This window comes from Trichosporon asahii, assembly GCF_000293215.1.
Source record: "Trichosporon asahii var. asahii CBS 2479 unplaced genomic scaffold scaffold00020, whole genome shotgun sequence".
Lineage (NCBI taxonomy): Eukaryota > Fungi > Basidiomycota > Tremellomycetes > Trichosporonales > Trichosporonaceae > Trichosporon > Trichosporon asahii.
In genome coordinates this window covers 277,333-304,033 of record NW_014040904.1, presented here as the reverse complement: position 1 = coordinate 304,033, position 26,701 = coordinate 277,333, and the positions used below count along the sequence as shown (strand labels likewise).

Below are 26,701 nucleotides of genomic sequence, written 5' to 3'. Positions count from 1 at the left end.
TGCTATATTCACTCGGCCGTACCACACACATCGACGCAGCAGCCGGCAGCCGGACATTCTCATTGCCGGGCGAGTGCACCGTAGCCTGTGCCTGGCGCGTGTAATCTGTCCGAAGTACTGACACCTCGATCGTCGACTTTGCCGAGCGCCATCATCATCACCAACTTGCTCTCACCACTCACCTCTTTCTTCTTATCACATCAAAATGCGCCCTTCCACCCGCGTCTGCCAGGACATCTTCGTGGTCGCCTCCAAGCGTACCCCCTTCGGCGCCTTTGGCGGAAAGCTCAAGGACCTGAAGGCCTCCGAGCTCGGCGCCCACGCCGCTAAGGCTGCCCTTGCCGAGCTCCCCGAGGGCGTCAAAGTCGATGAGGTCTTCTTCGGGTGAGTCAGCAGTGACAGGCGATGTCTCCCAGCATCCGCAACCAGCATCCGCAACCAGCATCATCTATCTGCTTTGTTGCCGTTGCTTGATGCGAGCGCTCATCCCCGGTTGGAGTAAGCCGGCTTAGACTGGCATTTTTGCCGAGCGTTTACAGCCCGATCCTTGCTGTTGGCTAACAACAACAGTGGTGTCACCCAGACTGACAACTCGACCCCCTACCTCGCCCGCCATGTCGGTGAGCGCATCGGCCTGGACCACACCGTCCCCGCTCTGACTGTCAATCGGTGAGGTTTAACGCCTTCGCTCTTATCTGACGACCAGTCTTTGTGGTTCTGGCTTCCAGTCCCTGATTACCGCTGCCCAGCACATCAAGCTCGGCGAGGCCGACACCTGTGTCACTGGTGGAGCCGAGGCCATGTCCATGTCTCCCTTCACCCTGTCGGGCTCCAACCGTACGGGCATGCGTTTTGGCCAGGACCAGAAACTGGAGGACTCTCTCTTCGCGACTTTGACCGATCTGAACCCCCGCGGCGAAAAGACGCCTATGGGTATCACCGCCGAGAATTTGGGCAAGAAGTACGGCATCACGCGCCAGGACGCGGACAACTACGCCCTGCAGTCTCAGCAGCGCTACGCGCAGGGTCTCAAGGACGGAGCGTTCAAGGATGAGATCGCGCCCATCACGCTCAAGACGCGCAAGGGCGACGTCGTCGTTGACGCCGATGAGCACCCCAAGCCCCAGACCACGATCGAGGCGCTCAACAAGCTCCCCTCTGTCTTCATCCCCAAGACCGGCACTGTGTCTCCCGGCAACGCTTCCGGTATCTCTGACGGCGGTGCGGCCAACATTGTCATGGGCGAGAATGCTGTCAAGGCCACTGGTGCCAAGCCCCTGGCCCGCGTTGTGTCCTACGCCTGGTCGGCGTGCGAGCCCAGCATCATGGGTATCGGCCCCGTCGCGTCGGTGCACAAGGCGCTCGAGCGCGCCGGCCTCTCGCTCGGCCAGATGGACCTGATCGACATCAACGAGGCGTTCGCGACCCAGTGGCTCGCCGTCGCCAAGGAGCTTGACCTCCCCAACGACAAGAGCAACATGTTTGGAGGCGCCATCGCCGTCGGACACCCCCTCGCTGCCTCGGGAGCGCGTATCATTGCCAACCTCGTCCACAACCTCCACCGCCTCGACAAGAAGTACGCCCTCGGTGGAGCCTGCATCGGTGGTGGACAGGGTATTGCCGTCATCCTTGAGCGTGTCTAGGCGCCGACATAGTTAGACAGCGGCATAGGAAGAGCGATATGTAAACCATGAAAGTGTCCTTTATGAGAGTGATCTGACCTGCCGCCGAACGTCAGAAGGGTTCAGTAGACTGCCTCAATGCTCAGTTCCCCATGTCAGATGAAAGCCAGATGCATGGTATACAAGGATCAGATACATTGGAATTATTGGCGTCCCGGCATCTGCTCGTTAGCTAATTGCCCGATTTCGAGAGCTTCCCCCTCAAGGGCGCTGTTCCCTCTCGGACACTAGACCGACGGCAGGAGAGGAACCACTGCCTGCATGCGCGATTCGAAGCAGCTGGGGGTTCCTGAGGGATCTGTACAGATCGCAAAGACCATGGCATCCCCTCGCGTACCCTAGCTCCGGCGGTCCCGCCTATCGTACTCATACTCACAACAATCTTGTGTTCCCTCTGGAACGACGCAAACTCCTCCTCCTTGCCCTTGTACGTCTTGACGAGGGTTTCGAGCACCTCCTTGATGCCGGCGTAGTTGGTCTCGAGCGCTGGAACCACGTCCTTGACTGTACGTTGGACGAGGACGCCGCCGATCAGCCGGAAGCACTTGCGCTCCGGGTCTGAGGTAACGAGAGGCTTGAGCGTGGACAGGACGAGGCTGGAGTTAGTTTAACGTAAACTGGGCCTTCCAGCTACAGCAGTGTCTCGCAGGCATCCAAGCTCCGCCGGGAACACAGGCGAGAGAGATCAGGATGGGCTGTAGGCCTCAAGGTTGCCATTCAAAACGGAGGAAGGCCATCGGGGAAAGGCCACATAGCCGCCAGTCCTTTGACCAGCTGTCGGGGATGCGCTTGCAGGACAAACGCCCCCTCAAGCTATCATAGAGGGACTCCATAGCCACTCTCTACGCAACAGGACTCGAGCACTGCCGTTGGTACTCACGCATGCTCCTCCATCTCGCTCTCAAGCTCCCCAATCTTCTGCGCGAGGCTCTGGAGCTCCGTTCGGTAGCGCTGAAATTGAACCTGGATCTGCTGGGGGTCGAGCTGCTTGCTCCCCGAAGCGGCGCCCGCCGCCGAGCTTGAAGCCGTTGTCGCCATGGTTGTGAGATGTTGCGCTGTGGAGGAGAGCGACTGATGGAGGGCGATCGAACTGGGCTATTCGAAGCGTGTTCTGAGCGCTCAGCGCGCAACGAGCGTCATGGCTCGTCTGTGCGTGGCCATCGCATGGCATAAAAGTCACGTGCAATGCAGCTTTTGCTCCCGTGCAGGCCGTGTCCTGGGCGATGTGGAGTGGAACATGGAAATGTCGATCGTGTGGGAGAGGTACACGTCATATCGTATCAAAATCGTAGTTTGCAGCTCAGTCTTTCTTTCTATTGTGTCCGACGCTGCCTCGACGCAAAGCCGCAAAGCGTGTCGACGTCGAGCTCGATACCTTCGATACCCACCGCACTTAACCCCAAAAACGACGCCAATCCGATCCATCACCATGGCTGACTGCGTCGCTATCGCCCCCGAGATCAACTTCCGGCAGCAGGTTAGCTCAAATCCCTCGCTGTTGAATAGCTGACGTTGCAGATCGCCGAGACGCTGCAGCATGCCGCGCGCTCGATGCCCCAGGCTGAGCAGGTTGCCACGCGCGAGATGCTGTCGTCGTTCGACGCCGAGCTCAAGCAGGGAGACGACCAGAAGATGAAGCAGGACATGATCAAGAAGGTCGTTGGAACGTTTGTCGACACGCAGGGCGCGCTCGAGGCCGCCAAGGAAGGCGAGAACGAGTCGTCTCACGTGCTCCTCAACTACACGCTTGCGCAGAACTTTGACACGAACGGAGAGGAGTACGCCGGTCTCGTCAAGAGCCTCGTTGACGCCGTCCGTGCCGGTGGCGAGAAGGCCGTTGCCGATGGAAGGACGGCCAAGGCCGAGTCCGCCGCCCGCATCCTCACCAACACTTACAACCTCCTCCCTGCCTCCTCCCCTCTCCGCCCTACCGTCCTCCTCGCCCTCGTCCAGCTTCTCGCCGCTTCGGACGACCTCGCTGCCCTCCCGATGTCCGGCGTCTCCGCCGCCCTTGCCCAGTGGTCCGTGTCCGAGGCTGACAAGGTTGCCTTCCTTACGCAGGCTGCCGCCGTTTACGAGAAGGCCGGCAAGCTCGACTCTGCCCTCACGCTGACGCTCCTCGCCCTTGAGCGCGATGTCAACGCCAAGACCGCCGAGCACGCTCTCGCCCTCGCCCTCGCTCAGAACGACCGCTTCGACCTCGACGACCTCCTCAAGGTCCAGGGTGTTCGGGATGTTCTTACCGGCAAGGCTGCCGAGCTCGTTGCCCTGTTCACGAGCGTTGACGAGCTCGAGGCTGTCCAGAAGGCTGCGGAGTGGACGAAGGCGAACGGCGCTTTCGTTTCGGGCCTCGGTGTTGAAGGACTGGATGCGGACGAGGTGCTGCGCAAGGTGCGCCTGATCGCCATCGCGACGCTGGCCGCGCGAAGCGCGAGCAAGACGATCGCGTACGCAGACCTCACCTCTGCCCTTGGTGTTCCCGAGGACGAGGTTGAAGCGTGGGTCATCGATGCGATCCGTGCCGGCCTCCTCGAGGCGCGCCTGTCCCAGCCCCTTTCGTCTGTCCGTGTCATCTCCGTCTCCTCCCGCGCCACCCGCCGCTTCGGCTCTGAGGAGTGGCAGCTCCTCGAGCGCCGGCTTAAGGAGTGGAAGGCCGCCGTCGACGACGCCCTCACAACCGTCCACGAGGCCGGGGCCCTCGCCGCCCAGGGACCCATCACCAACACCCGCCCCCGCCGCAGGCAAGAGCAGCCCGCCCAGACCGAGAACAACTAATTCTTCGGCGAAGGCAGGCAGTGTAATGAAAACCGTCTCGACGGTCGACGCGGCGACGCCGTGCGTGTAGCGTGTATAGCATGCAGGGACAGGTCACAGGACTAGTAGAGTGATCTTAGATGGTATGCATGTGGGATTAGATTTCGGCTAGCGCTCCAGCGGGCGAAGCGGTGTCAACGGAGTGATGAGCCATGAGCGGAGTGAGCATCAAACTAAAGATCAAGACGTTCAGACGTGCAGACCACCTGATGCATGTAGACGCTTCCTCCTGGCCAATGTATTCTGTGCAAGAAGCATGCACGAGACATCCGCGTTAGGCACTTCGTGCCGACCGTGACGGCGGCCACCAGTCGCCCCACGGCCGCCACCGAGATGGGACCAAATGCGGGCAGGGCACGACGCAGCGTCATGACACCAACCTCCACCCTTAGCCGCCCTCACCACCTCACCTACTCCCCATCTCACACTCACCCACGTCACCGCTATGGACCCGCTCGACTCAACAAGTGCGTGGGGCGGGAGCTCGGCCGTACCCTCTCCGTTGCCCAGTGCGACCGAATCCACCTCCGGTCCTTGGGGTGGAAGCAGCGCCGCGTCAACGTCGTCGAGCACGGTTCCCGACCTCCGCGAACCCCGCGTCTACGGCGACCCCGTCCCCGCCCTCCCTGCTCCAAATGAGCAGCAGGCGAAGCAGAGCCAGGCGCCATTCCTCCGCGTTCGCATCGCGGGCGTCGACAGGAATAGGAAAGACCTCCTGGTTCGGTTCGATAGTAGTGTGAGTACGCCAACGGTCTGAGCCATTTTGCGGAGCGTCACCTTCTTGTCCCCGGGCTCTGTTCGCAACAGAGACTGCTAGAGTCTGATATATTTCTATCCTCTCCTTCTACCGCTACTCAGTATCTGTTCAGATTGACGTACTGACCGCAGACCAACTTGCCGAACTTCCGACAAACGCTGTACCGCAATGGCCAGCGGTCGTACGCCGAATTCCAGCGGTTCGCGGAGCAGGCGCAACTCGTGTGCCCGCAAAGTAAGCCTGCTCTTTAATCTGTAGCTGACGCTCAGCTATCATACCTGCGCTTCCGTTACCGCACACGAGCGCGGCGAGCGACGAGGAGGATGACCGGCTGGTGCGGATCGCTCTTCAGCGGTGGTTTACGAGGATCTGCGAAGACCCGGTGCTGCAGCACTCCGATGAGCTGCGGTCCTTCATCGAAAGCGACTTTGGGTACAACCCTGTTGCGCCGCCGAAGCCTGCGTCATCGGGCGGAAACGTGCTGAGTGCGGCGTTGTCAAAGGTTGTGCGCCGGGGACCGCTGGATGACGACGACGAGCTCGCCAGTGCGAAGGTGACGTTGGAGCAGTTGGGCCCTGCGTGGCAAAGTGCCGCGACCAGTGTCGGCGGGATTGGGAAGGCTCGGCGTGCGCTTTCTGTTGCCACCTCGGACGTCGGAGCGAAGATGGTTGCGCTGGCGACGGACGAGAACGACCCGCTACTGGCCAACGTCGAGCGCAAGATGGGACGGGGGTACGAGCAGATCGCCGCAATGGCCGGACAGGCGATCGCCAGCGACAACGTGATTCTGGCCGATTCGCTCGGCTACCAGGCGCTGAATGCGAAGGCGGCACAGGACGCGCTCTCGCAGCGTCTACAGATTCTGGACGACGCACAGAGCGCGACTAAGGCGGCCATCAACAAGCGCCGCACCGTTGAGCGCCTGAAGGCTAGCAGCTCCATCAACCCGGCCAAGGTCGACGACGCTATCGCGGACATGGATGACGCCAACCTTGCCGAGCAGACGCTCAACCATCGCCTCCATGCCATCAGCAACAATCTGCACCAGGCCTTGCGCGCGCACTCGCGTAACGCGCACGAAGACATGGCTGTCTCGCTCCTCGAGCACGCGCGCATGAGCATCATGTACAACCGACATGTGCTGCGGGAGCTCGAGGCGCTCAAGCCAGACTTCAACAAGGTCAACGCGCTCGCGACCGGCCAGAAGGTTGCGCCGCCTGTCGGTCCTGCTCCTACCCAGAGCGCCGCGGCTGCCTATGCCAGCGCGAGCACGGCCGCCGCGCACAGCTCCGCTAGCACGCCGACCGCACCTACAGGTCCGGCGCCAGGCAGTGGATCTGGCACACCATTCCGCTCCCCTGTTAGCCCCGCTCCGGCGACGGCGCAGAGCATGTTCCTCCCGACCCAGTCGGCGCCGGGCACGCCGGGGTCGCAGGGCAGCGACCCGCTCGGCGGCGGCGTCGCGCAGAGTATGGTCCTGCCGGGACAGCAGAAGCGTCCCCCGCCCCGTCGCTTGGACGAGCGCAAGGCCGCCAAGCTGCTCGCTGGTGGCTTCTAAACTTCGCATGGTGCTCATCGTCGAGAGGGATTGCTATGTCGAGTAGGGTGAGGAGAGTCGCATGTTTTGTATACCTGGCAACGAGAGACCTAGCAGTCGTTAATGCATAAGTGACATGGAAATGGCGGTGCACAAGGGCAATGTGTGGGGGCCAAGACTGCGTCTAAGCGCGAGGCGACAGGGGAAGAGGTGATTTGCAGAAGCAACAGAAGCTTCGGTGCATCGTTCGGTGGTGTCGTCGGGGGACGGGCCAAAACGAGTGTAACCGACGTCATTGGCCGTGAGTGACACTTGTCGGTAGTCTCCGACGAGATTTTGGTTTCGGGCGCCGCATTATCTTTACGTACTTTTCTCTTCCTTCCATCTACGACGAAGCCCGCCAGCAGCACCCCGACAGTGTGCATAGACCGGCGCCTTGGTCTGGGCGGCTCAGTATACGACTCCGACAAGCAGGGAACACCCAAGACATTTCGGTCGAGGGTGACGCAAAGTGTCAGACGACCATCGACCGCGGACATCAACACGACCAATACATCTCAGAGGATCGACTAGAAGAACAAGCTGCGCTGCGCTACGACGATTGACTCCCGCGGGCGCCCGTACGTGGTCGAGTCCGGCGGCCCGCCGACCATGGCGTACCTGGACCGCACCGAGGCTTGGGAGTCTGCGCCGCCCCCCCCGACAGCCAGCAGCTATCCCGACGGCACCCAGTTCACGAGGCTGTCGACTCCTCTCTTGCCGCCAGTGTATGCGCGCCTCCCCATCCTGACGCAACTCTGGCTTCAGTCTCGATTGACCCGGCGTGCGTCGAAAGAGCTCAAAGGCGCCTACAGGGCTTGGGCGAGGGATGAACGCGAACGGGAGAAGCGATGGCGGCGCGGGATCTTCGATGAAGGGCCAACAACAGTTCTCCGACTACCAAGAGGACCAGGAGCGCATAAGCCGGACACGGGCGACATCGAGAAGATGATGGACGTCATGGAGTTCGAGGAAAGTCTGAAGAAAGGCGAAGTGCTGGCCCTCGGACAGCCGCTTTCCGGGGACTCAGGCGAGGCTGACCCCCGAGGTACAGCAAATGAGAAGGTTGAGGACTTCCTGACAGATCCGCTTGAGGAAGGAGAACCACCAGAAGCAGCCGACTACGCCGAGCTGCAGCAATACGCCCCCGACTGCATGATGGCGTCGGGACGGCTTGATCCTTCCGCGTTCCGGGACGCGGGGTGGGCTCGACCAGCGACACTGTCAAATGTCGGTCTCCAGTTCGACATCTGCCGCCTACTGTGGCCAAAGGTATGGCGCGCCCTCTGGGCTGAGCGGCGATGGACAGGCCATATGCTCCTCTACCTTTTCCGCGTGATTTACGACGGCCTCTCAACGACGGCCAACCTCTGGGCCGACCAGCAAATGTTCAATCTCGTCGAGCGGAGCTTCAAGACGGGTATCAGGGCGACATGGCAGGAAACGTTGACTGCTGTCGGCCTTGCTCTCGGCGTGAGGGCGTTCAGCGAGATCGTGAGACTGGTTACCCGCCGCGCAACGCGCAAACTCGAGACCTACGTCGACTTCTGCATGGAACGGGCGTATCTCCGCGCTCAGCTCGGTATGACCCTGCAAGCGCGCAACTCGCCACTGCACATCGCAAGGGTGCATGAGGCGGGCGTCTTTGCTGGCTTCGAGCCTCAGTTCGGCCTCGAACGTCCTGTCTCTGGACCGTGGATGATGGTCCAGACTTTCGGTGAGGCGACCTCTCTCCTCATCAGGGTCGGGCTGCAGGGTACGATGCTGGCGAAGATGCTCTTCAGCACCTTCTCGGGCGACCCGCGGTACAGATGGGGCAACGCAGCGCTGCTTACGCTCTCGCTGGCACCGGCGTTCATCCAGCTCGGCTTCGACCGGGTCCTCGACTGGATGGCAGACAGGGAGGAGGCGACGTACGTCGACCAGACGCCGGTGCGTGTCGAGCAGGCGACGAGGGCGTTCGCGACCGACTCGCAGTTCACACTCGAGCTGGTCCTTTTCGGCCTGAAGGACTGGGTGCTCGCGCAGTGGGAGACGGCGCGGAAGGAGATCATTCGTCGCCAGCTGGAGTACGCCACGAGGGCTCAGAACGGTGCGGAGGCAGTTTACACTCTGCTGATGAGTGTGGTCAAGTACGGCTTCTACGCGCTGCTCGCGACGCAATCAGTTCCGACCTCTTTCACGCTCGGCGCTCTCCACGCGCAATCGGAGATGAGCGAGGATCTGCTCTACGCCGTCAACGAGCTGAAGGATTGTTGCCAGGGCGTCGCCCAAATCCCCTACTACCTCGCCGCGTTCGTTGCCGCGACGGACGACCAGGAGCGCCTCGGCCCGCAGATTGACTACGAGGCGCACCGCATACCGGGTGGAATGCGCATCGAGGCCCAAGGCTTGGGATTCACATACCCTGGCGCCGAGAAGGCGACATTGCACGACATCAACCTGACCATCGAGCCGGGACAGACAATTGCGATCGTCGGCTCTAACGGAAGCGGCAAAACGACGCTCGTCAAGGCTCTCCTCGGCCTGCATGGTCACTCAGGCAGTTTGCGAGTAAACGGAACCGAGATTGCAGACTACGATCACACAACGCTGCACGCACGCATGTCCTGCCTCTTCCAGGACTACTGCAAGTATCAAATGAGCTTGCGCGTCAATGTTGGACTGGGCGATACGAACAAGATTGACGACGACCGCTCTGTTCTCCGTGCCATCAGGAGGGGAGGGGCTCGCCCCATCCTCGCCAAGGTCGGATTGGAGGGACAGCTGAACCCCTTCCAGCAGCCTCGCGAGTTGGGCCGCCGACGTCCCCGCAAGCGCCGTGACTCGACCGCTCCGCCTCCAAAGGATGGCGCAGACATCACCGAGCCTGGAACACCCCTGACGCCCGTGCCCGCCACACCTGCACCTGGAACTCCTGGGCCGGCGGACGTAGCTGACGCGGCCCCACTGACGCAGGAGGGACTCGACGCTGTCTCCGCCGCCGTGAAAGCCGATGCGCTCTCTTCGTCCGATGACGAGGACGCCATCGTTGTGCGTGAGCCCGTGCCCGGCGAGATCGATGCGGGCACCTGCATCTCCGGCGGGCAGTGGCAGCGCGTTGCGCTGTCGCGCGCATTCATGCGCAGCGAGAGCGCGGACCTCGTCGTGTTCGACGAGCCCTCGGCGAGCCTGGACCCGAAGGCCGAGAGCGAGCTGTTCGACCGCATCCACTCGCTATCGCGGCAGAATTCGACCACCATCTTCATCTCTCACCGCTATGCTACTGTCAAGCGGGCGGACAAGATCGCCTTCGTCGACCACGGCACCATTGTCGAGTTTGGCAGTCATGACGAGCTCATGAAGCAGCGCGGCAAGTACTGGGAGATGTACACGCTGCAGGCTGAAGCCTTCTTGTAGGTTGTTGCTAGCGCAAGCCCATCCTCAATCATCAGGATTCTTCTTGCCCTGGCTCAAAGAGATCTTTCCCTGTTGTACATTATGCAGACCCAACTCTCTGTCTCAGTTCGTCTCCTCGTTCCGTCTCATACATCTGTGATACGGTGTCCTCTTCCCAATAGACCCACTGCAACACGCGACTTCTTGCTGCCCACCGAATGCTCGGTAATCCCTGGAACCCTGCCTCTGTCGACGAACAGCACTAACGCATTCTGGCGTCGTTGGTAGCTCTCCCATTCTTACGTTGGCAAACGGCAGACTGAATTGGGATCGCAAGGCGCTTAATTGGCATCGGCGGATCCGTGGTCTGGCGCTCCTCCTCGCGCGTCTCGGCCCACTCAGGGCCCCGCCAAGCATAGGGACCGGACGGGTGTGGCGTCAGGTTGTCTGTGATTCCTGCGATTCTGCTCATTTTCGTGTCCGTGTTGTTCCTGCGGTGGGCCCTCGTAGCCGGGAAATGATGCATGTACGGGAACGTACGCAGGATTGTCTACCGGCGCGACTGCCTACTTCAGCCGGCTCCAGTAATCCATCAAGCGAGATACGAGCTGCCCGGCGCGTACATTCCTCCACTAACCATTCACGTACTCCTGTTTGCCGGCAGTCCCGGAAGAGCCGGATTGCCCTTTCGTTTACGGGCGTCGACGGACAATGCAGTGGGTCTGAGCGTGCTCGCGAGTGGAGCCAGAGCTCGAGCACAACAGGTCGTGCGACCGGTCACATAGGAAGGGGTCCAGGGGGCGTCGGCGGCCTGAGTGGTGGCGTCGTGGCTGCTGACCGCGAAGGGCCTTTGAGGAAGGAGCAGGTGACGCGCTCCTGTCTGTTCTATAAAGCCCACGCACGCTCAAGCGAGCAGATCTCCCGTCTCTGCTCTGACTGACACATCTACTGTTGTTCTCGCTACCACCTCTGCTACCACCATCATACCGCCCCAGTTCACGAAGATGAACGCCCTCGCCGCCCTTCTGTGTGCTGGTGAGTGTGCCCATTAGGCAAGGAGTTAACACCAGCCGCGCTCGTGCTCTCGCTCGTCGCCGCCCACCCAATCCCCGTCTACACCCACTCCGGCTCATCGGTCTCGGTCCCCGCCATGCCTGTTCTGCCTGACTCGGGTGCGATCTGGGACAGCATCGACACGTTCCGACAGAATCTCAGCGATCCGCGCTTCTTCACGATCGTCCTGTTTGTGATTGCGGTGCTGAATTTCCTCACGGTCGTACTTGCGCTCGTGCTCTACCGCGTCACGCGCCGCGAGCCCGAACCAACGCCGATGCCGCGCCGCGCTGTGCCGCACCTCCGCGCGGTCAGCGTAGACAGCTTTGACCTCAAGTCGGTGTAGGGTGTGGAGCTTGTTCATTGCATCACTACGTGACAAGGACACTACCGCACGGACACTCTCGCTCTCGACTTGCTCGAATCGGACACTTCTCAACTCTCATCTCTCGGAACAATACTCGCACCCGGTCACCGGACACTCGCATCTGAACCATTACTTGTCGACTCAATCTACCCTACAGCTGGTTAATTCTCTGGATCTGTGTGTATACCAACATGTAACTGTTGTACTCGCCCGTGGTGATAGCGCAGACACAGAAGTGTCTCAGCAGACTTTGACATACTGACAGCCTCGTGACGGAACAACAACCGAACCGTGAGTCGCACTTGTCGAGCTATACAACTCTGAAGCGGGGTCCAAGACTCCGGCCACTGCTCAGACGCGCTCCACTGACAGAGCAGCTCTAACAGCCCTCATCACACTGCATGTCATCTTTCAACCGCGTTTTACTTTGGAAACTCTCGCCACGGTCAGCCCTAGTGATATCTCTCCCAGAGTAGCTTTGATAATCGCACCCTGCTTTCAGACATTGCATTATTAACATAAATTCAAAACAACTTTGTGGTACTGCTTAACAACTTTCGAAACCCCCGTTCTAAGAACGCCCACAACTTAAGTCACGTACTCGAACTCCTTGTTCTCAAGGTCCGTCAGGTCCAGCTCTCCATTGACCTGAGCACGGAAACGACGCTCCTCCTCGCTGATTCCCTGCGAGGCGAAGAACTGCGCCCGCTTCCGGTTCGTCCTAACGTAATACCACCACCATCCACCCGTGATAAAGATCGAAGCGATCAGGCAGATCGCGCAGCCAATCAGTCCCCGGTGGTACTTGGGGGCATCAGAGGGCAGGAAGATCTGTTTGTCAGTAACGACTCTACCTTATGCACGAGCGACTTACCTGCGAGCCAATGACGTTGCCAATGCAGTACACGATCAGCGAAGAACCACCAAAGAACGACTTCTTGGTCCTTCCGGCGACGTTCATGGAGATCATCGGCCAGGCAGTAATGAAGGTGGCGATAGAGTAAACCAGGCAGAGCAGCCAGACGCCCCAACGGGCCCAGCGGCCCACCTCGGCAAGGCCCACGAAGAGGAGCACAAACGCGGTGATACCCTGATACAGGATGGCGAGGGGGAAGCGGAGTTTGGGATAGTAGCGGACGCCGACTGCCGAGGCCACGACGATCACGAAAGTCACTGCGTAGCCCGGCAGCTGGTACAGAATAGAGTCGAGATCGTTGAAACCGAAGCCCTTGTACACGAGTGTGTTGAAAACCTGAGCGTCAGACTGCTCTCTTTACAGGTATGACCGAAGGTGCAATGGTCAAAGACGTACAGTGATAGCTCCGTTGGGGATGTTTCCGGCCAGGGCGAACAGCATGGCAAACCTGGGTGAAGTCAGCATGTGTTCCTAAGCTCAAGGAGGTGGGGCGCCTTCATGCGAAGCGCAGAGGAAGTTGGCCTGGGTCGATGGGCCAAGCGGCCTTGCCCGGAGCGTTGACGGCGCCACGGCAGTGCCCCCGTCGATCACGAGTGGCACCGGGCACGATGCGTCATCCCTCCGTGAAGCGGTTGCGAGTGCCACCGCTAGCATCTCCGCACCTTAAAGCACTGCACGCGGCTCTGCTGTGTAACACCCCATCATTCAGAGAATGCACTTACCAGTACTGAGGGTCTCTGAAGCACTCCCTGACCTGGTGCCACTTCCACGGGTGCTGGGTCGATCCGGTCGCGTTCTCAACAATGCGCGCCTTGGCCATACGCTTCTCGCGCTTGGACAGCCACCAGACCTCATCGGGAGTGCCGCCAAAGATGAAGAAAAGAACGCCCATGCCGATAGTGACGCCGCCGAGGAAGAAGTTGATGACGCGCCATCCCGAAAGGCCGCCGTTCTCTTGCGCATTCTTGCCGATGTAGTAGATTCCAACACCGAAAACCATAGCGAAGAAAGTGTTCATCGAGTAATAGAGTCCCTGGCGAAGACTCTGCTCGCGTCGAAGCCACCACGTAGAGGTGAAGATGGCGAAACCGGGAGTTCTGAGGAAGGTCAGTCGAAAATAGACAGAAATAGACAAAAATCCCATTTCTCACTCACACGACGGCCTCAAACCAGCCCAGAAGGGTGCGCACGCCGGCGAGCTGCGCGTAGTTGTTGCATACGCCGAGACAGAGGACCACGACGCCCCAAATGATGACACAAACGGCCAGACCTCGTCCGAGTGGGACCTTCTGCAGAACCCAGGCCATTGGATACTGAGCCACAGCATAGGACATGTAGAAAAAGCTGGACAGGTTACCGAACTCATTGCCCTTCAAGTGTGTGTCCTCGCGGAGGCCGAAAACGACACCGGACGAAAGACTCGTCTTGTCGGAGAACTGCAGACCATAGACTGGAAGTTAGTCTGATGCCACTGCCATGTGCTCTTTGACGCTAGCAGAACCGCGTCAGGGGCGGAGCGGAAGCTGATGCGGAAGCAGGTGCAGACGCGTAGGAGACCGCGCAGTGCAGGGGTATACTCACTGATCATGAGCATGGGCATGAGGATCAGGTCGACCTTGAGCATGAGCTTCTTGTACTCCTGGGGCGTGAACTCGTCATGGTCGTGCACGAGCTGCTCCGCGTCGTTGGCGGCGGGGTCGTGGATGGAGATGCCACCGTTGTCCTTCGGGTGGGAGTGCTTCGAGTCGACGGGCTCGAGGCGGAGCTCATCAACTTTCTCGAACTTCTCGGTCATGGTGGTGCTCGACTCCACCGGCGGTGATAAGGGCGCAGAACGAGATAAACAAGCGATACCTGGGGAAGCGCCGTTTACATCTGGGTTATAAGGGGGGCGCACATCGATTGCGACACTCGCATGCAGCTGGCCCATGGAGCGGAGAGCAGACATCCTCGGCCCGTCCGCTGGGAACCGTCCACTGCCGCTATTGAGGTGGGCACGCCATCAGCTCTCGTATCGCGCGAGAGTTATCTCTCGGAGCGACGGTGGGCCAGTCGCATCGCGTCGTCGGGCAGCTCCAATCGTGCCTTGCAGCGGACCTGGGATTGTCTCATCAGAACTCAATCCCGTTCGTCACCTTGGTTTACCCCGCGTTGTTCCCCGCATCCACCTCAGATCCAGCCGGCACCGTCCGGCAAAACGCCAAGTTTCGCTGGAAGCCCACGGGGACGCACGTGAACTGAGGACTGATGCCCAGGGGCGGTTTTGATGGCGCTGTGGCTGCAAGTGTGACATAGGGTTATCCGATAATTAGCGGCTTGATCGCGAGTGGGCAGTCTCGATGCACCAAACCAGCAGTCATGTGTTCACGCTTGACCCCGCCAGTTTTCCAATTGCGGCTACTCGCCAAGCATGGTCGCGCGGAGTCTGGAGGGAAGATTCCGAGCCGGAATCCAAATGATACTCGCGGCGCCGAGGGCCCCGCTCGGCGCCGTCAGGGCGGAGATCTTTGCGCTGCGTATATTTAGCACTTTTGGCGGCAATTTGCCCACCCTCACTGCGCGGAGATCTCCTAGGTAATCGTCATTCCCACGAACTGCTCACACGAGCGCCGATAAGCATGTTCACTATCTTGACGGACGACGACGATCTGCATTCACTGATAGACGGACGCCTGGGAGGGAGCGGCTTTATCGGTCTGGCTTAGTCGCAGGGTCGGTGACTTATCGGAAGAATTGCAGCAACCCTGCTCCGCACCGTAATCTGACTTTCCGCCTCGAGGCTTGCAAAGCAGCTGGAACGCGATTGGAAGGACGTTGCCGCAAACCGCTCCGGGGCCAGGCGTTTGCAGGCGAGCGAGTCGGCGCTGCCCACTTCTCAGATCGAGTGGGAGCGGCGCAGTGACCGCCCCATGGGGTTATACGCGGCGTCTAAACGCATTCATTGTAGCACGTGGACAACTGTCCTCCTTCACTTCGCTTTACCCGGACTCTATTCAGATCTAGACCTTCTCCAGACCCCTCTCCTTGATCTCCTGAATGTCAGAGTCAACGTCCTCAGTCACCGCTGTGGGCTCCGGATCGACGTTCTCGAGGTACTTCCAGAATGCGTAGCCTAGTGGGACCAGCGAGAGAATGGCAACGGCGCCATAGCAGATGCCCAACGTAAGGTAATTCGGGCTCATCCTACCGTCAGCGGAGCCACCGGTTAGAACTCACGTTTGGATGCCGAACGCCAGACACAGGCCTGTACCCTGGAGACCCTTGAAGATGCCAGAGTAGTAAGTCATACGGCGCGAGCCCTCGGACGCCAGCATCGAGAAGTAAAACACGAGCACGACGTGGTAGGCTAAATGTCAGTGACGTTGCACAGGTGTACTCACTCGGATAGGACAAGCCGAAGATGAGGTAGACGACGAGGCCCTTGACATACGCGGTGCCGTCGGCCCAGTCAATGACCTCAATCTTGTTCTTCATGCTAGCCGACTCGATGTTGAGGCCCTGCCAGAGGTAGTAACCGAACCAGGATGCACAGACCATAACGAACAGGGTGCAGAATCCTGCAGCCCCACGCTGGCGGTTCGTCCATCCCTTTCGGTCGAGGAGGCGGGAGAGTGCCTCCGCCGCCGGAATCTGGATCGCCCAGTACAGAAGTGTGTTGAGGGATCGAGCGCGGAGGGAGAAGTTGCGGGCATTGTACGAGCCGACGAACACGAGCCAGAAATCGGAGGAGAACATGGCCAGAGCGACCAGCAGGACTTTCGGCGACACCCATGTGCCAGCCATTTCACGCAGAGTCTGCATGAAGCTCAGGTCGCCCATGATCATGCTGCCGGCGGGGATCGTGCTCCCGTCCTTGGTCTTGACGCGGTCACTTGGCAGAATGAAGAAGAATGCGGCGAGTGCAGCACAGAGATGGATCGCGAGCCATGCGCCGAGCACGCCCTGGCTCACGCCTGCCGCTTTGCTCTTGTGGATGTTGGCGCCGAAGGCGACCGCTGCTCCTACCAGACTGCCGCTCGCGAGACCCAACCATTGGTTGTTGATGAAGTGGCCTTTCTCCTTGCGGGTCGCATATGCCATGGAGATGTACGTCGTGGACACCCAGACGAGCGAGCTTCCCATGCCCCAGTAGACTGACAGCACGAGTGGGAAGGCCATCTCACCGCGCGCCTGGAAGTACATGAGACCGGCGATGTAGACCGCATAACCCGTAGGACCGATGACGAGGAACCAGCGCACATTGCAGTAGCGAAGGATCAGGGGGACGAAGAAGGAGCATACGCCGAAGACGCCGTTGCCCAGGCTGTTTTGGATACCGGAAAGTAGAGCGCTGTTTGCTTGTCCACCACCGGCTCCGAGACCCGTGATGGCCAGGTAGATACTGAAAAGTCAGTCGCGTCGACCTTGATCACGTACCCAGGCGCAGCGCCGAGGATTGCGCTTGCCACCCAATTTTGGGCGCGAGCACTAGCTAAGAAGGGGATGTTAGGGGGAAACAGCATGGTGCTTGCAGCAGAACCAGGGTTCGTGTTCTGTCAATAAGTACATCAGCATATGCGGGAGAAAGTTTGCTCCGGGGGGGCATCAGGTGGGCCATGCCCAGAGCGGTATCTGAGAGAGGCGAGCATCTGAACATCAGCAGCTCGAGTCGGAGAGCTCCACGGCACGACGGCCAAGACCGAAGCAGGCCCGCGAGAGTCCTCCGCGTCTCTGCCTTTGATAGCTTATCACGGGCGTGTAGAGTTAGATATCGGTCGACCTTGCTATGCGGAACTCCTTCGGATCTTGATTCCTTGGACGGAAAGGGAGCGGTGTCTTGGTCGTCGGAGCGTATAAACGCGCCCACCTGCGACCAACACATGGACCCATCTGATCCCGCGTTTCTTTCCACTCGCAGTATCTCGGCCCGAACAACCGGTAGATTCTTGCCCCGAAGTCACGTGCTTCTGATGGCCGGCATCGACGTCTCTCACTACGAACTTCGAGCCTGGGAAAGTGGCCACGACAGATAGACGTTTAGCTCGGGGCCTGAACGTCAGAGCGAGCCTCACTTCCAGAAGATCGCGCACCTGCACCCTCGGTGTGACGCCGACCTCTCTCATGCCGCTCGCCTGTCTTGGACCCTAATAAGCTTCACATGCTCCATCGCACTCACAAGACAGGTCTCAGGCAATTCTGTCGGCATTTACGCTCAACCATACGGTACGGCACGGGTGGGTCTGCGTCATCGACGCTCGCTTCAGACCTTCCAGCTGCTCCAGAGGTCCGGAAGCAACTGTTGAAACCTGCCTCTTTTGGTAGTACTTGTGATATTCTCTGCAAGCGAAAGAGAAATGGAAGGTCTCGGCGCCCCCATGGTGGGGCACAGCGAGTAGCAGTCGGTCCCAGGCCGGCATGAAATCGGAGAAGCAAGGCTGAACGTTGCAGAAGTCAATCAAAAGTTCCCACGGACATGAAAATCGGAGGAAGAAATGACCTACCGTTCACGGCATAAACCCTTAGGTTCTCATTTACCTCAGAGCAAGAACTTGGCCAGTCACTTGGCATGCACCGTCGCAGCTCAGGGCTGTGAATGTCACGCATGTGTTGATGGAATAAGTGTGTTGATTGCTTCTGATATGTCCAGGCTGCATGTTCTCACCCTCGGAGCGAGCTCCGTTGCAGAAGAGCACATCCGAGCGCAGTATGGAACCAGCCATCGGATGTTGGGTGACGTCGGTGCGCCTCCGCGGCGTCACGTGTGCCTTGTCCATCGCTATCTCGGTAGTTTGCGAGGCTCGGCCTAGCTTCGGAGCCAAGGTTTCCAATAAACCGTCTCATTCCTCCTGCGCGCTAAGATGCACCTCTCTGACAATTACGATGCAAAAGTACGTATGTTCGTACAAGAAGACTAGCTCGGACTGGACCGTGGGATCTATTTCACGTAGAGAGTAGCGACCCTTATTCTGAACTTTCAATCAACCACTCTCGGCTCGCGGCTCGGCCGATCGGCGTGACACCGAACTCGCCGATACGCTTCATGCTTCACATGCTCCATCGCATGCAATGTACCTACGTACCTGCTCCAAGAGTCTTGCCCTGCCGCCCGTCACATGAGCCGGCATCAGACCGCAGCAAGCGCCCCCGGACTTATTGTGCGGGCCCCTCGTGCGGCCCCTCGGCGACCCCCGACCTGAGTACCAGAGCCGTACGACAAGAGCCGTAACATCCGAGCTTACTACGTCACTTGACGACCGGCGTTCCAGTTCTCGCACATCGGTCAAACATGGTCCCCAGATCGCGCTAGCGACGATGGCTATATATGTTGATGGGCAGCTAGTGCGTTTCCCCCAATACCAATCTCTGCGACATGCTGTGGTCGCTCATCCCCCATCTTACACTTGCGGCGGCGCAGGTGGTGATCCCCTCGCCTGTCGAGCACACCGGCGATGCCGACGCTTGTCAGGGCTACGTCCTGAAAGTGACGCAGAGCGACTGCGGCCTGGATGGCGAGCTCACGCTGAAGGGCAAGTGCGGCGCATTCGGCCCCGACTATGAGAAGCTCAAGCTCACGGTGCGACACGATAACGACGACCGGCTTCGCGTGCACATTGCCGATGCGGAGGGAAAGGCGCACGTCGTGCCCGACGACGTGGTGCAGGACGGCTGGCCGAAGCTCGAAGGCCAGGGGCAGCGCGAGTCCAACCTGCAGTTCGACTACACCGAGGATCCCTTCACTTTCAAGGTGACCCGCAAGTCGGACGGAGAGGTCATCTTCGATACGTCCGGCCAAGCCCTCATCTTCGAGGAGCAATATGTCCGCGTGAAGAGTGCCCTCGCCGAGGGCTCCAACATCCAGGGCGCGGCGCAATCCTCGGACAACTTCACTCTCCCTATCACTGAGGAGGGCTACGTGCGCACCCTCTGGAACAGAGACGCCTATGGTGTTCCTGGGCGCACAAACCTGTATGGCTCGCACCCCATCATCGTCAACCAGAAGGTCGGTGAGAACCCGTCCGCGTCCGGCGTGTTCCTCCTGAACTCGAACGGCATGGACATCAAGTTCCCCGAGCAGGGCAAGTACATCGAGTACAACACGCTTGGAGGTATTGCCGACTTTTTCTTCTTGAATGGCCCGACCCCGGCCGATGTGTCCCGCCAAGCGGCCGCCATCTGGAAACCCTCACCTATGGTTCCGTACTGGAGTCTCGGTTTCCACTCCTGTCGCTACGGCTACGAGGACATCTTCGAGGTCGCCGAGGTCATTGCCAACTACTCTGCGGCCGGTATCCCGCTCCAGACCCAGTGGATGGACATCGACTACATGTACGAGCGCTGGATTATGACTCTGGACCCTCCCCGATTCGCTCTCGACAAGGTCCAGTATGTTATCGACCATCTGCACAACAACTCCATGCAGTTTATCGTGATGGTGGATCCTGCGACTTTCTCAGGCATGCCCAGCTTGTCGGCTGAAAATTACGAGGCTTTCCAGTCCGGTCTTCAGCAGAAAGCTTTCCTCGCCTACGACGACGGCAACATTTACCAAGGCGTCGTTTGGCCCGGCCCGACGGTCTTCCCCGACTGGACCGCCGAGGGCACCCAGGGCTGGTGGGACTCCGAATTCATGCGATTCTTCAACACCGAGAACGGCGTTAACGTCGACGGCATCTGGCTAGACATGAATGAAGCGGCAAATTTCCTTCCGCATATCGAGGTGCGTTTTGTCGCGTTCTCTGTGCAAAAAATGGAGTCGAAAGACGAAGATTTGCGGTGTAGAGAAGCAAAAATGTGGAAATCTCGTGGGGAGAGGTTCGGGTGGATGAGGTGCCACTCCGGCCGGATGTAGGGTCACGTGGCGGATATACTCCCGTCCCTCACGTGACATTTTCGGCCACTGTGCCTGCCCTTCACCCGCAGGACCGGCCCTGCGTTTCAGGCGCTAGCTGGTGCCTATTCCCCTGATCAGCGGATGTGTGAGACACGTAGGACGCGTCGCAGGAGACGAGGGTAGCAGAGAGCAAATCTCCGTGCGAGAACACAGCGCTGACAAACAGGCGAACATCTACCGCATCTCAAAGGAGCGCGAGGCTCCGCCCGTCCGCAAGCTCCCCCGCACGATCCCGCGCACCATCGAGGACTTCCCTCGCTTTGAGGCCGGCAAGAACATCTCTGAGCCATGGGGCGAGGGCCAGCCGCAGTCTGGTCCCGAGCAGGTCCTCGGCGGACAGGGTGGCTCGATGATGGAGAAGCGCCAGAACGACAACTCGTCCGGCAACTACCCCGAGTCAGACGCCGACTTCATGTCTGCTGGCCTCGACTCGCAGTGGCTCTACCCTCCGTACCGCATCAATGACCGCCGCGCACCCCCCTCGACTGGTGGAGGTGCCGACCTTGGTATCAAGAATATCTCCGACTTCACTGCACGCACAGACATCGTCCAGGGCAACGGAGTCCGGATGTATTCCGAGCACAACCTGTACGGCTCGCGTCACTCGATCGCGACGCGCAACTCGCTGCTCAAGCGTCGTCCGAACCACCGGCCCTTCACTGTTGCACGTGCTTCGTACTCTGGCACGCCGTCTGCCGTGTGGATGGGTGACAACATCGCGACCTGGGAGCAGTACATCAGCACGATCCCGCAGATGCTGTCACTCACGGCAGTGTCAGGGATCGGCGTTGTTGGCGCGGACAGTTGCGGCTTTGGTGGAAACACGACCGAAACCCTGTGCGCACGCTGGGCCTGGCTCGGCGCATTCAACACCTTCTACCGCAACCACAACGAGATCAGTGCCATCTCGCAGGAGTTCTACCGCTGGCCTATCACCGCCGAGGCGGCCAGGAACGCGGGCAAGGTCCGTCTCCAGCTCCTCGACTACCTCTACACGGCCGTGCACCAGCACTCGGTCGACGGTACCCCTACCGTTTGGCCCGTTTCGTGGGTTCACCCCCAGGAGGCGGAGAGTGTCAAGATCGAGACCCAGTTCTACTTTGGCCCCAGCATCCTGGTTGCTCCCGTCGTGCACGAGAACTCGACCTCGGTCGATGTCTGGTTCGCCCCCGGTGAGACATTCTACGACTACTTTACGCTTGCCGCGACCCAGGGTGAGGGATGGAAGAAGCTGAACGACGTCGGCTACGAGACCATGCCCGTCTACATCCGTGGTGGCAGCGTGGTGCCCCTCCGCAAGGGAGACGCCATGACGACTGAGCAGAACATGCAGCTTCCCTTCGAGCTGATCGTCACCCCGGGTAAGGACGGCAAGGCGACGGGTGCCCTCTATGCGGATGACGGCGAGACCCTTGACTCTGAGTGCAGTGACATCCACTTCGAGTTTGACGGAAGCAAGTTGTGCATCAAGGGCTCGTACAACCACCCCGTCCACCTCTCGTCAGTGGTCTTTGCGGGCCAGGACAAGGGCCGGGACTCCAAGGTGTATGGCCCCAAGGTCCACGGTCAGGGCTGTGAGACACAGTTTGACGAGGCGAAGAAGACTGTCACCGTTAAGGTTGACCTCAAGCTTGACTGTGACCTTACCATTGAATTGTGTTAGGTAGCGCAGGCTTAGAAGTGGAGCAAATCAAGGATGCTTAAGGATGTGTTTTACCTTGATGCTAGTTGGAACAAGTCATTTTATGCAACAATGTTTGGAAGCATCGGGACCCCGGGATTTACGGTCGCGGGATGTCGTAAAGAAGCAATTGACTAGGCGGGATGGTCCTGTTGCGGGACACGGTGGCACACGCTATCCGCGCTTCCTCCCCTTGGCTGCACGCGATTTGGCGGGAGTCCGGCAGCGGCAGTGGCACTCTGCGTGAGGCTGATCCCAGCAGCGCGGGTGATCTGATTTCCGCCTGTACGAGAGATGTTCTGGCTCTGCATTCGAGCATCCCGAGCGTTCCGTTCATTCAAGGCAGTCACAGGGCAAGCAAGATGTGTTGGGGCGGACAGTTGCAAGATCCACTGTTGCGGAGACTGGCATCCCTGATGCACGGCGCGGTAGCCCACACGACTGACGAGTATATAACTTGATGACTCTAGACTGGTCGTTCTTCATCGCTTCTCCCTCCTCGCTCTTCTTTCTCTAAACCCCCTTTCCCAACGAAGCGATGAAGTTCCTCGCCGCCGCTTCTATCCTGGCTGCCGCCGCCTCGGCACTCCCCACCCTCGTTGAGATCGACCCCCGTGGTCAGACTCAGTGTGAGAAGGGCAAGCCCCGCACTGTTTCGATCGTCATCGACTCCTCGGGCTCGAACAAGGACAACGACCCTAAGGACCGCCGTCTTGACGCCGCCTCCGCCATCAACCACTACCTCGACGGCGGCGACCGCGTTGCGGTCACCAAGTTCGGCCCCCGCGCCGAGACCATCTACAAGCTCGGCGCCCCTGGCGCTGGTGTTGACAGCGCCATCCGCCGCATCTACGCCAACGGTGGCACCAATGTCTACCAGGGTCTCGAGGCTGGTTTCGATCAGCTCTGGAACGCCCACGACAACTCGGCCCTTGTCATCTTCACTGACGGCCTTGACGACCCCGCCAGGCCCCAGGACAAGTCCAAGAAGCTCGCTGCCCTCGCCCAGGCTAAGCAGCAGGGTATCCGTGTCTCGTGGGGCCACCTCAGCTACCCCACCACCAAGACCAAGCAGAAGGGTGGCCTGATCGGTGCCATCTGGGACATCATCACCACCGGCCACAACAACGGCAAGACCACCGAGATCATCCCCGGCCCCATCATCGACGCCGACATCTCGGCCGCTGCCCTCGCCACCGGTGGTTCCGTCGCTACTCTCTCTGACGCCGAGGCTTTCAACAAGTTCGTCGAGACCATCATCAAGAACGGTCTGACCAACAACGACGCCGCGTGCACTGGCGGCAACGACATTGACGAGTCCGGTGGCCCCATCAACAACAACATCACCTCGTACGGTCTCTGCTCCAACAACGCCGCTGCCACCTTCACCTACAAGGCCGAGAAGAAGGAGAAGCTCGCCGTCACCGTTGAGCTCGTCTCCACCAAGAACAAGGTCCAGCTCGCTGCCACTCTCGAGAACAAGGCTACCGGCGTCAAGTCGTCCGTCACCGTCAACGGCGGCAACCCCTCGCAGATCCTCACTGGCGCCGCTGAGCCCGGACAGGACATTGTCGTTCAGATCAACCCCTCCGGTGCCTCTGACGACCAGTGCCAGTACACTGTCAAGCTTAACGTCATCCCCGAGGACATTGCTTCGTCGCTCTCCCTCTCGCCTTCGCCTTCCGCTACCCCCTCGTCGTCGGTGACCCCCTCGTCGTCGGCTACCCCTTCGTCGTCTGCTACTCCCTCGTCGTCGGCTACGCCCTCGTCGTCTGCTACTCCCTCGTCGTCGGCCACCCCTTCGTCTTCGGCCACCCCTTCGTCTTCGGCCACTCCCTCGTCCTCCGCCACCCCTTCGTCTTCGGCTACTCCCTCGTCGTCGGCCACCCCCTCTTCCTCGGCCACCCCTTCTTCGTCGGCTTCCCCTTCGTCGTCTGCCACGCCCTCTTCTTCGGCCACTCCCTCGTCGTCGGCTACGCCCTCTTCGTCGGCTACTCCCTCTTCGTCGGCCACTCCTTCCTCGTCGGCCACTCCTTCGACTTCGGCCACTCCCTCGTCGTCGGCCGGCCCCGAGCCCACCACCTCGTGCCCCGCTCCCCCCGAGGCCTCCACCGCCACCGTCACCTCCACTGTGATCCAGACCGTCACCGCGCCCGCTCCCTCGGCCACCGCCTCGGTCTGTATCTGCAAGTGTGACGCCCCCGGCGCCAAGCCCATGCCCAAGTTCGAGCTCTAAGCGCGTCCTTGCTCAGCATTAGCTTGCATTCTTCAGAAGTCTCTAACGACTAATGCTCTATACCACCATAATTTTAGATAGTTTTTGCGCTGCACACTCCCGTGCGCGCCTTACAGATAGCGAGGACACTTTCATGGATACTTTTCTCTAGCTCAAGAGTGCCCAGCGTGCCCAAAGTGGTGCCCAGATTGCCCAGAACGCGGCAGACTCAGAGCTTGAGCTTCTTCGCCGGAAGGGCGCGGCGAGCACACCAGAGACCACGCTGAGCACGCACACAAGGAAGCGCGCACATGCCCGTCCCGCCGCGCCGGCATCCCAAGGCACATACGGCACAAACGGCATTCACGGCATCGCCTGCGCCGCTTGCGGTAATGTGGTGGGCACACAGAGCTGCAGAGGTGCAGGCAGGTTACAGACGTCTGGAACAGGATGCATGCTTCCGTCATTCCGAGCCATGATCGCTCCTGACCGAGGCTTTAATTTGGGAAATCCCGGCATAAGACAACAATGCGGTGCATTCTAAAGCCCATGGACGTTATGGACGCAAGACTCGGCGCGCCTGGGTGTAACGCTGGCCAGCATGGCCAGGCTGGGCGGGCTGGGCTATTCTACTGACTATTCGATCTACTTCTGATCTAAGAATGGATACTCTGGGATGGAGGGGGCGGGGAATTAACGTTATCAGCCCCCCATTGTGAAGGGACTGCGGATATGGAATAGGGATGGAAGGGGCCGAAGGGACGTCGAAGGGACGTCGAAGGGAAAGACAGGGTCGCAGCGAGGGGTAAAGGGATGAGACGGGAGGGGTGGCGGAGAGATTCCGAGAGGAGGAGGACAGTCGCGAAGAACGGGAAGCGGCGTTGCTGGCGAATGGCGGAGATGATATACCCGTTGTCACGTGAAAGTCGCGTGTAGAAAGCGAGGATGTCGCGTGTCGTGGTGGAGCCGAATGCCGAGCGAGGACGGGGAACTGAGCAGCGGGGTTCCGTTGTGATCGTCGCGAGATCGGCAAGCAAGGATGTGCTCAGCAAGCCGCATGCCGCCCTGCCAGCTTAGAGGTTGGCCGCAGCGGGCACGCCGCGCCAAACGGCGTCGGCCTCGGGTGCGAGTCCGTATTCCCAGAACCAGTCCGCAGCCTTCTTAACCATCTCCTGCGAGCAGACGTGACCCATGTCCGGCTGGATCCAGAACTGGACGTCGCCGCGGTTCTCCTGCATGATCTCCCTCAGCTTGTTCTTGCCGAGAGCGTAGGGAACCATGGCGTCCGCTGATCCGTAGAGGCAGAGGATCTTCTTGCCCCTGTAGGCCCCTGGGGCAGTTGGCTCGGCGTACCCCTCCCTCACTCCTCGCGGGTGAGGCTTCTCCTTTGTGCCCAGAAGCCCCTCGCGTTCGCTCGCGATCGTGAGTAGCGTACCGAGCCGCTCCGGCGGGATGGAGATGATGGGCACACCGACGCGCACCCTCGGGTCGCTGCGCAGGATACGCCACATGACGTGCCCACCCATGCTGACGCCGGAGACCATCCAGCGGTCGACCGTTCGCTCGTCGGTGGGCCAGAGGTAGGAAGGCAGGAAGTCCATCACCATTGTGTAGTCCTGGACGCCGCCCTGGACGACAGTCAGCATGTCTGCTGGCCGCATCGCGTCGCGATAGCTCGGCATGCACTTGGGGTTAACGCGGCGCTGCCCGTGGTTGCGCTGGTCGAGGCAGACAACGAGCAGGTCGTGCGTGGCGCCTGGCCGGCGGCTCTCGCCGATCAATCCGCTGGCCATCGCACCCATCTGCGCGGCCTTGTTCGCCCAGCCGTGTGCGAGCAGGACGACGGCGACCGGTTTCGTCGAGCCCTCGATCTCAGCGAGTCCGTGCACATGCACTCGCAGGTCAGCGAGAAAGACCTCCTGGTGCGACGCCAATGGGTGACCGAGAGACAAGTTGCCGAAGTTCATCACATGAGCAGGGTCCTGCGAGTTGGCCTTGCGCGCGTCCGCGCCAGCCTTGTCAGTCGGCGTGGGCTCATCGTTGGGCGAGATGTAAGCAATGGCGGACGGGTCCGAGATGTTGTCCTCGCCAGAAGGTGGTGCGTGTGTTGTCGCCATTGTGTGTGGGTGCGTAAGCCGGTGCTTCTCAGTCAGCAATGGTGTGCTTGTTAGTTAGCGAGATCTCCAACTTTTGAAGTCGGATTACTCAACGGGCGGCGTACGGCGGCGGCATGCGCCGTTAGTGGGCCGGCTTTACTCCACCCGGCACGACCGGCAATCATCTTCTGGCTCCTGATTTCTTGGGGGCCGTCGGCCATCACCGAGCACTGAAATTTAAGCCAGCGTTGGCGTCATCATCCGCCGCCTTATCCTCTTGGTCCTCCCGTTTGTTC

General features: G+C 60.0%; 10 protein-coding genes across 10 annotated transcripts; 6 read left to right on the top strand and 4 right to left on the bottom strand.

Moving 5' to 3' along the window:
- Nucleotides 1-205: 205 nt before the first annotated feature.
- Nucleotides 206-1,643, top strand: A1Q1_00430 (acetyl-Coenzyme A acyltransferase 2; the record flags this gene model as incomplete). Its single annotated transcript, XM_014326079.1, has 2 exons — nt 206-384; nt 707-1,643. 2 exons carry the CDS (start codon nt 206-208, stop codon nt 1,641-1,643), a joined length of 1,116 nt encoding a protein of 371 aa, XP_014181554.1.
- A 240-nt stretch (nt 1,644-1,883) lies between these two features.
- A1Q1_00429 (prefoldin subunit 2) lies at nt 1,884-2,720 on the bottom strand (the record flags this gene model as incomplete). Its single annotated transcript, XM_014326078.1, has 3 exons — nt 1,884-1,961; nt 2,020-2,278; nt 2,563-2,720. The coding sequence occupies 3 exons, from the start codon at nt 2,718-2,720 to the stop codon at nt 1,884-1,886; spliced, it is 495 nt and encodes a 164-aa protein (XP_014181553.1).
- Nucleotides 2,721-3,111: 391 nt separating this feature from the next.
- A1Q1_00428 (uncharacterized protein) lies at nt 3,112-4,457 on the top strand (the record flags this gene model as incomplete). Its single annotated transcript, XM_014326077.1, has 2 exons — nt 3,112-3,159; nt 3,201-4,457. 2 exons carry the CDS (start codon nt 3,112-3,114, stop codon nt 4,455-4,457), a joined length of 1,305 nt encoding a protein of 434 aa, XP_014181552.1.
- A 484-nt stretch (nt 4,458-4,941) lies between these two features.
- On the top strand, nt 4,942-6,811 carry A1Q1_00427 (retrograde transport, endosome to golgi family-related protein; the record flags this gene model as incomplete). Its single annotated transcript, XM_014326076.1, has 3 exons — nt 4,942-5,236; nt 5,385-5,474; nt 5,523-6,811. 3 exons carry the CDS (start codon nt 4,942-4,944, stop codon nt 6,809-6,811), a joined length of 1,674 nt encoding a protein of 557 aa, XP_014181551.1.
- Nucleotides 6,812-7,441: 630 nt separating this feature from the next.
- A1Q1_00426 (ABC transporter) lies at nt 7,442-10,228 on the top strand (the record flags this gene model as incomplete). The annotated part of the gene is made up of 1 exon (XM_014326075.1): nt 7,442-10,228. One exon carries the CDS (start codon nt 7,442-7,444, stop codon nt 10,226-10,228), a length of 2,787 nt encoding a protein of 928 aa, XP_014181550.1.
- A 1,987-nt stretch (nt 10,229-12,215) lies between these two features.
- A1Q1_00425 (uncharacterized protein) lies at nt 12,216-14,491 on the bottom strand (the record flags this gene model as incomplete). Its single annotated transcript, XM_014326074.1, has 6 exons — nt 12,216-12,458; nt 12,502-12,891; nt 12,940-12,991; nt 13,266-13,640; nt 13,699-13,993; nt 14,125-14,491. The coding sequence occupies 6 exons, from the start codon at nt 14,489-14,491 to the stop codon at nt 12,216-12,218; spliced, it is 1,722 nt and encodes a 573-aa protein (XP_014181549.1).
- Nucleotides 14,492-15,542: 1,051 nt separating this feature from the next.
- On the bottom strand, nt 15,543-17,728 carry A1Q1_00424 (membrane transporter; the record flags this gene model as incomplete). Its single annotated transcript, XM_014326073.1, has 4 exons — nt 15,543-15,638; nt 15,760-16,924; nt 17,524-17,654; nt 17,699-17,728. The coding sequence occupies 4 exons, from the start codon at nt 17,726-17,728 to the stop codon at nt 15,543-15,545; spliced, it is 1,422 nt and encodes a 473-aa protein (XP_014181548.1).
- A 1,164-nt stretch (nt 17,729-18,892) lies between these two features.
- On the top strand, nt 18,893-22,076 carry A1Q1_00423 (alpha-glucosidase; the record flags this gene model as incomplete). The annotated part of the gene is made up of 2 exons (XM_014326072.1): nt 18,893-20,239; nt 20,580-22,076. The coding sequence occupies 2 exons, from the start codon at nt 18,893-18,895 to the stop codon at nt 22,074-22,076; spliced, it is 2,844 nt and encodes a 947-aa protein (XP_014181547.1).
- A 556-nt stretch (nt 22,077-22,632) lies between these two features.
- A1Q1_00422 (surface antigen BspA-like protein) lies at nt 22,633-24,330 on the top strand (the record flags this gene model as incomplete). The annotated part of the gene is made up of 1 exon (XM_014326071.1): nt 22,633-24,330. One exon carries the CDS (start codon nt 22,633-22,635, stop codon nt 24,328-24,330), a length of 1,698 nt encoding a protein of 565 aa, XP_014181546.1.
- A 1,052-nt stretch (nt 24,331-25,382) lies between these two features.
- On the bottom strand, nt 25,383-26,426 carry A1Q1_00421 (uncharacterized protein; the record flags this gene model as incomplete). Its single annotated transcript, XM_014326070.1, has 1 exon — nt 25,383-26,426. One exon carries the CDS (start codon nt 26,424-26,426, stop codon nt 25,383-25,385), a length of 1,044 nt encoding a protein of 347 aa, XP_014181545.1.
- Between the last annotated feature and the right edge of the window lie 275 nt (nt 26,427-26,701).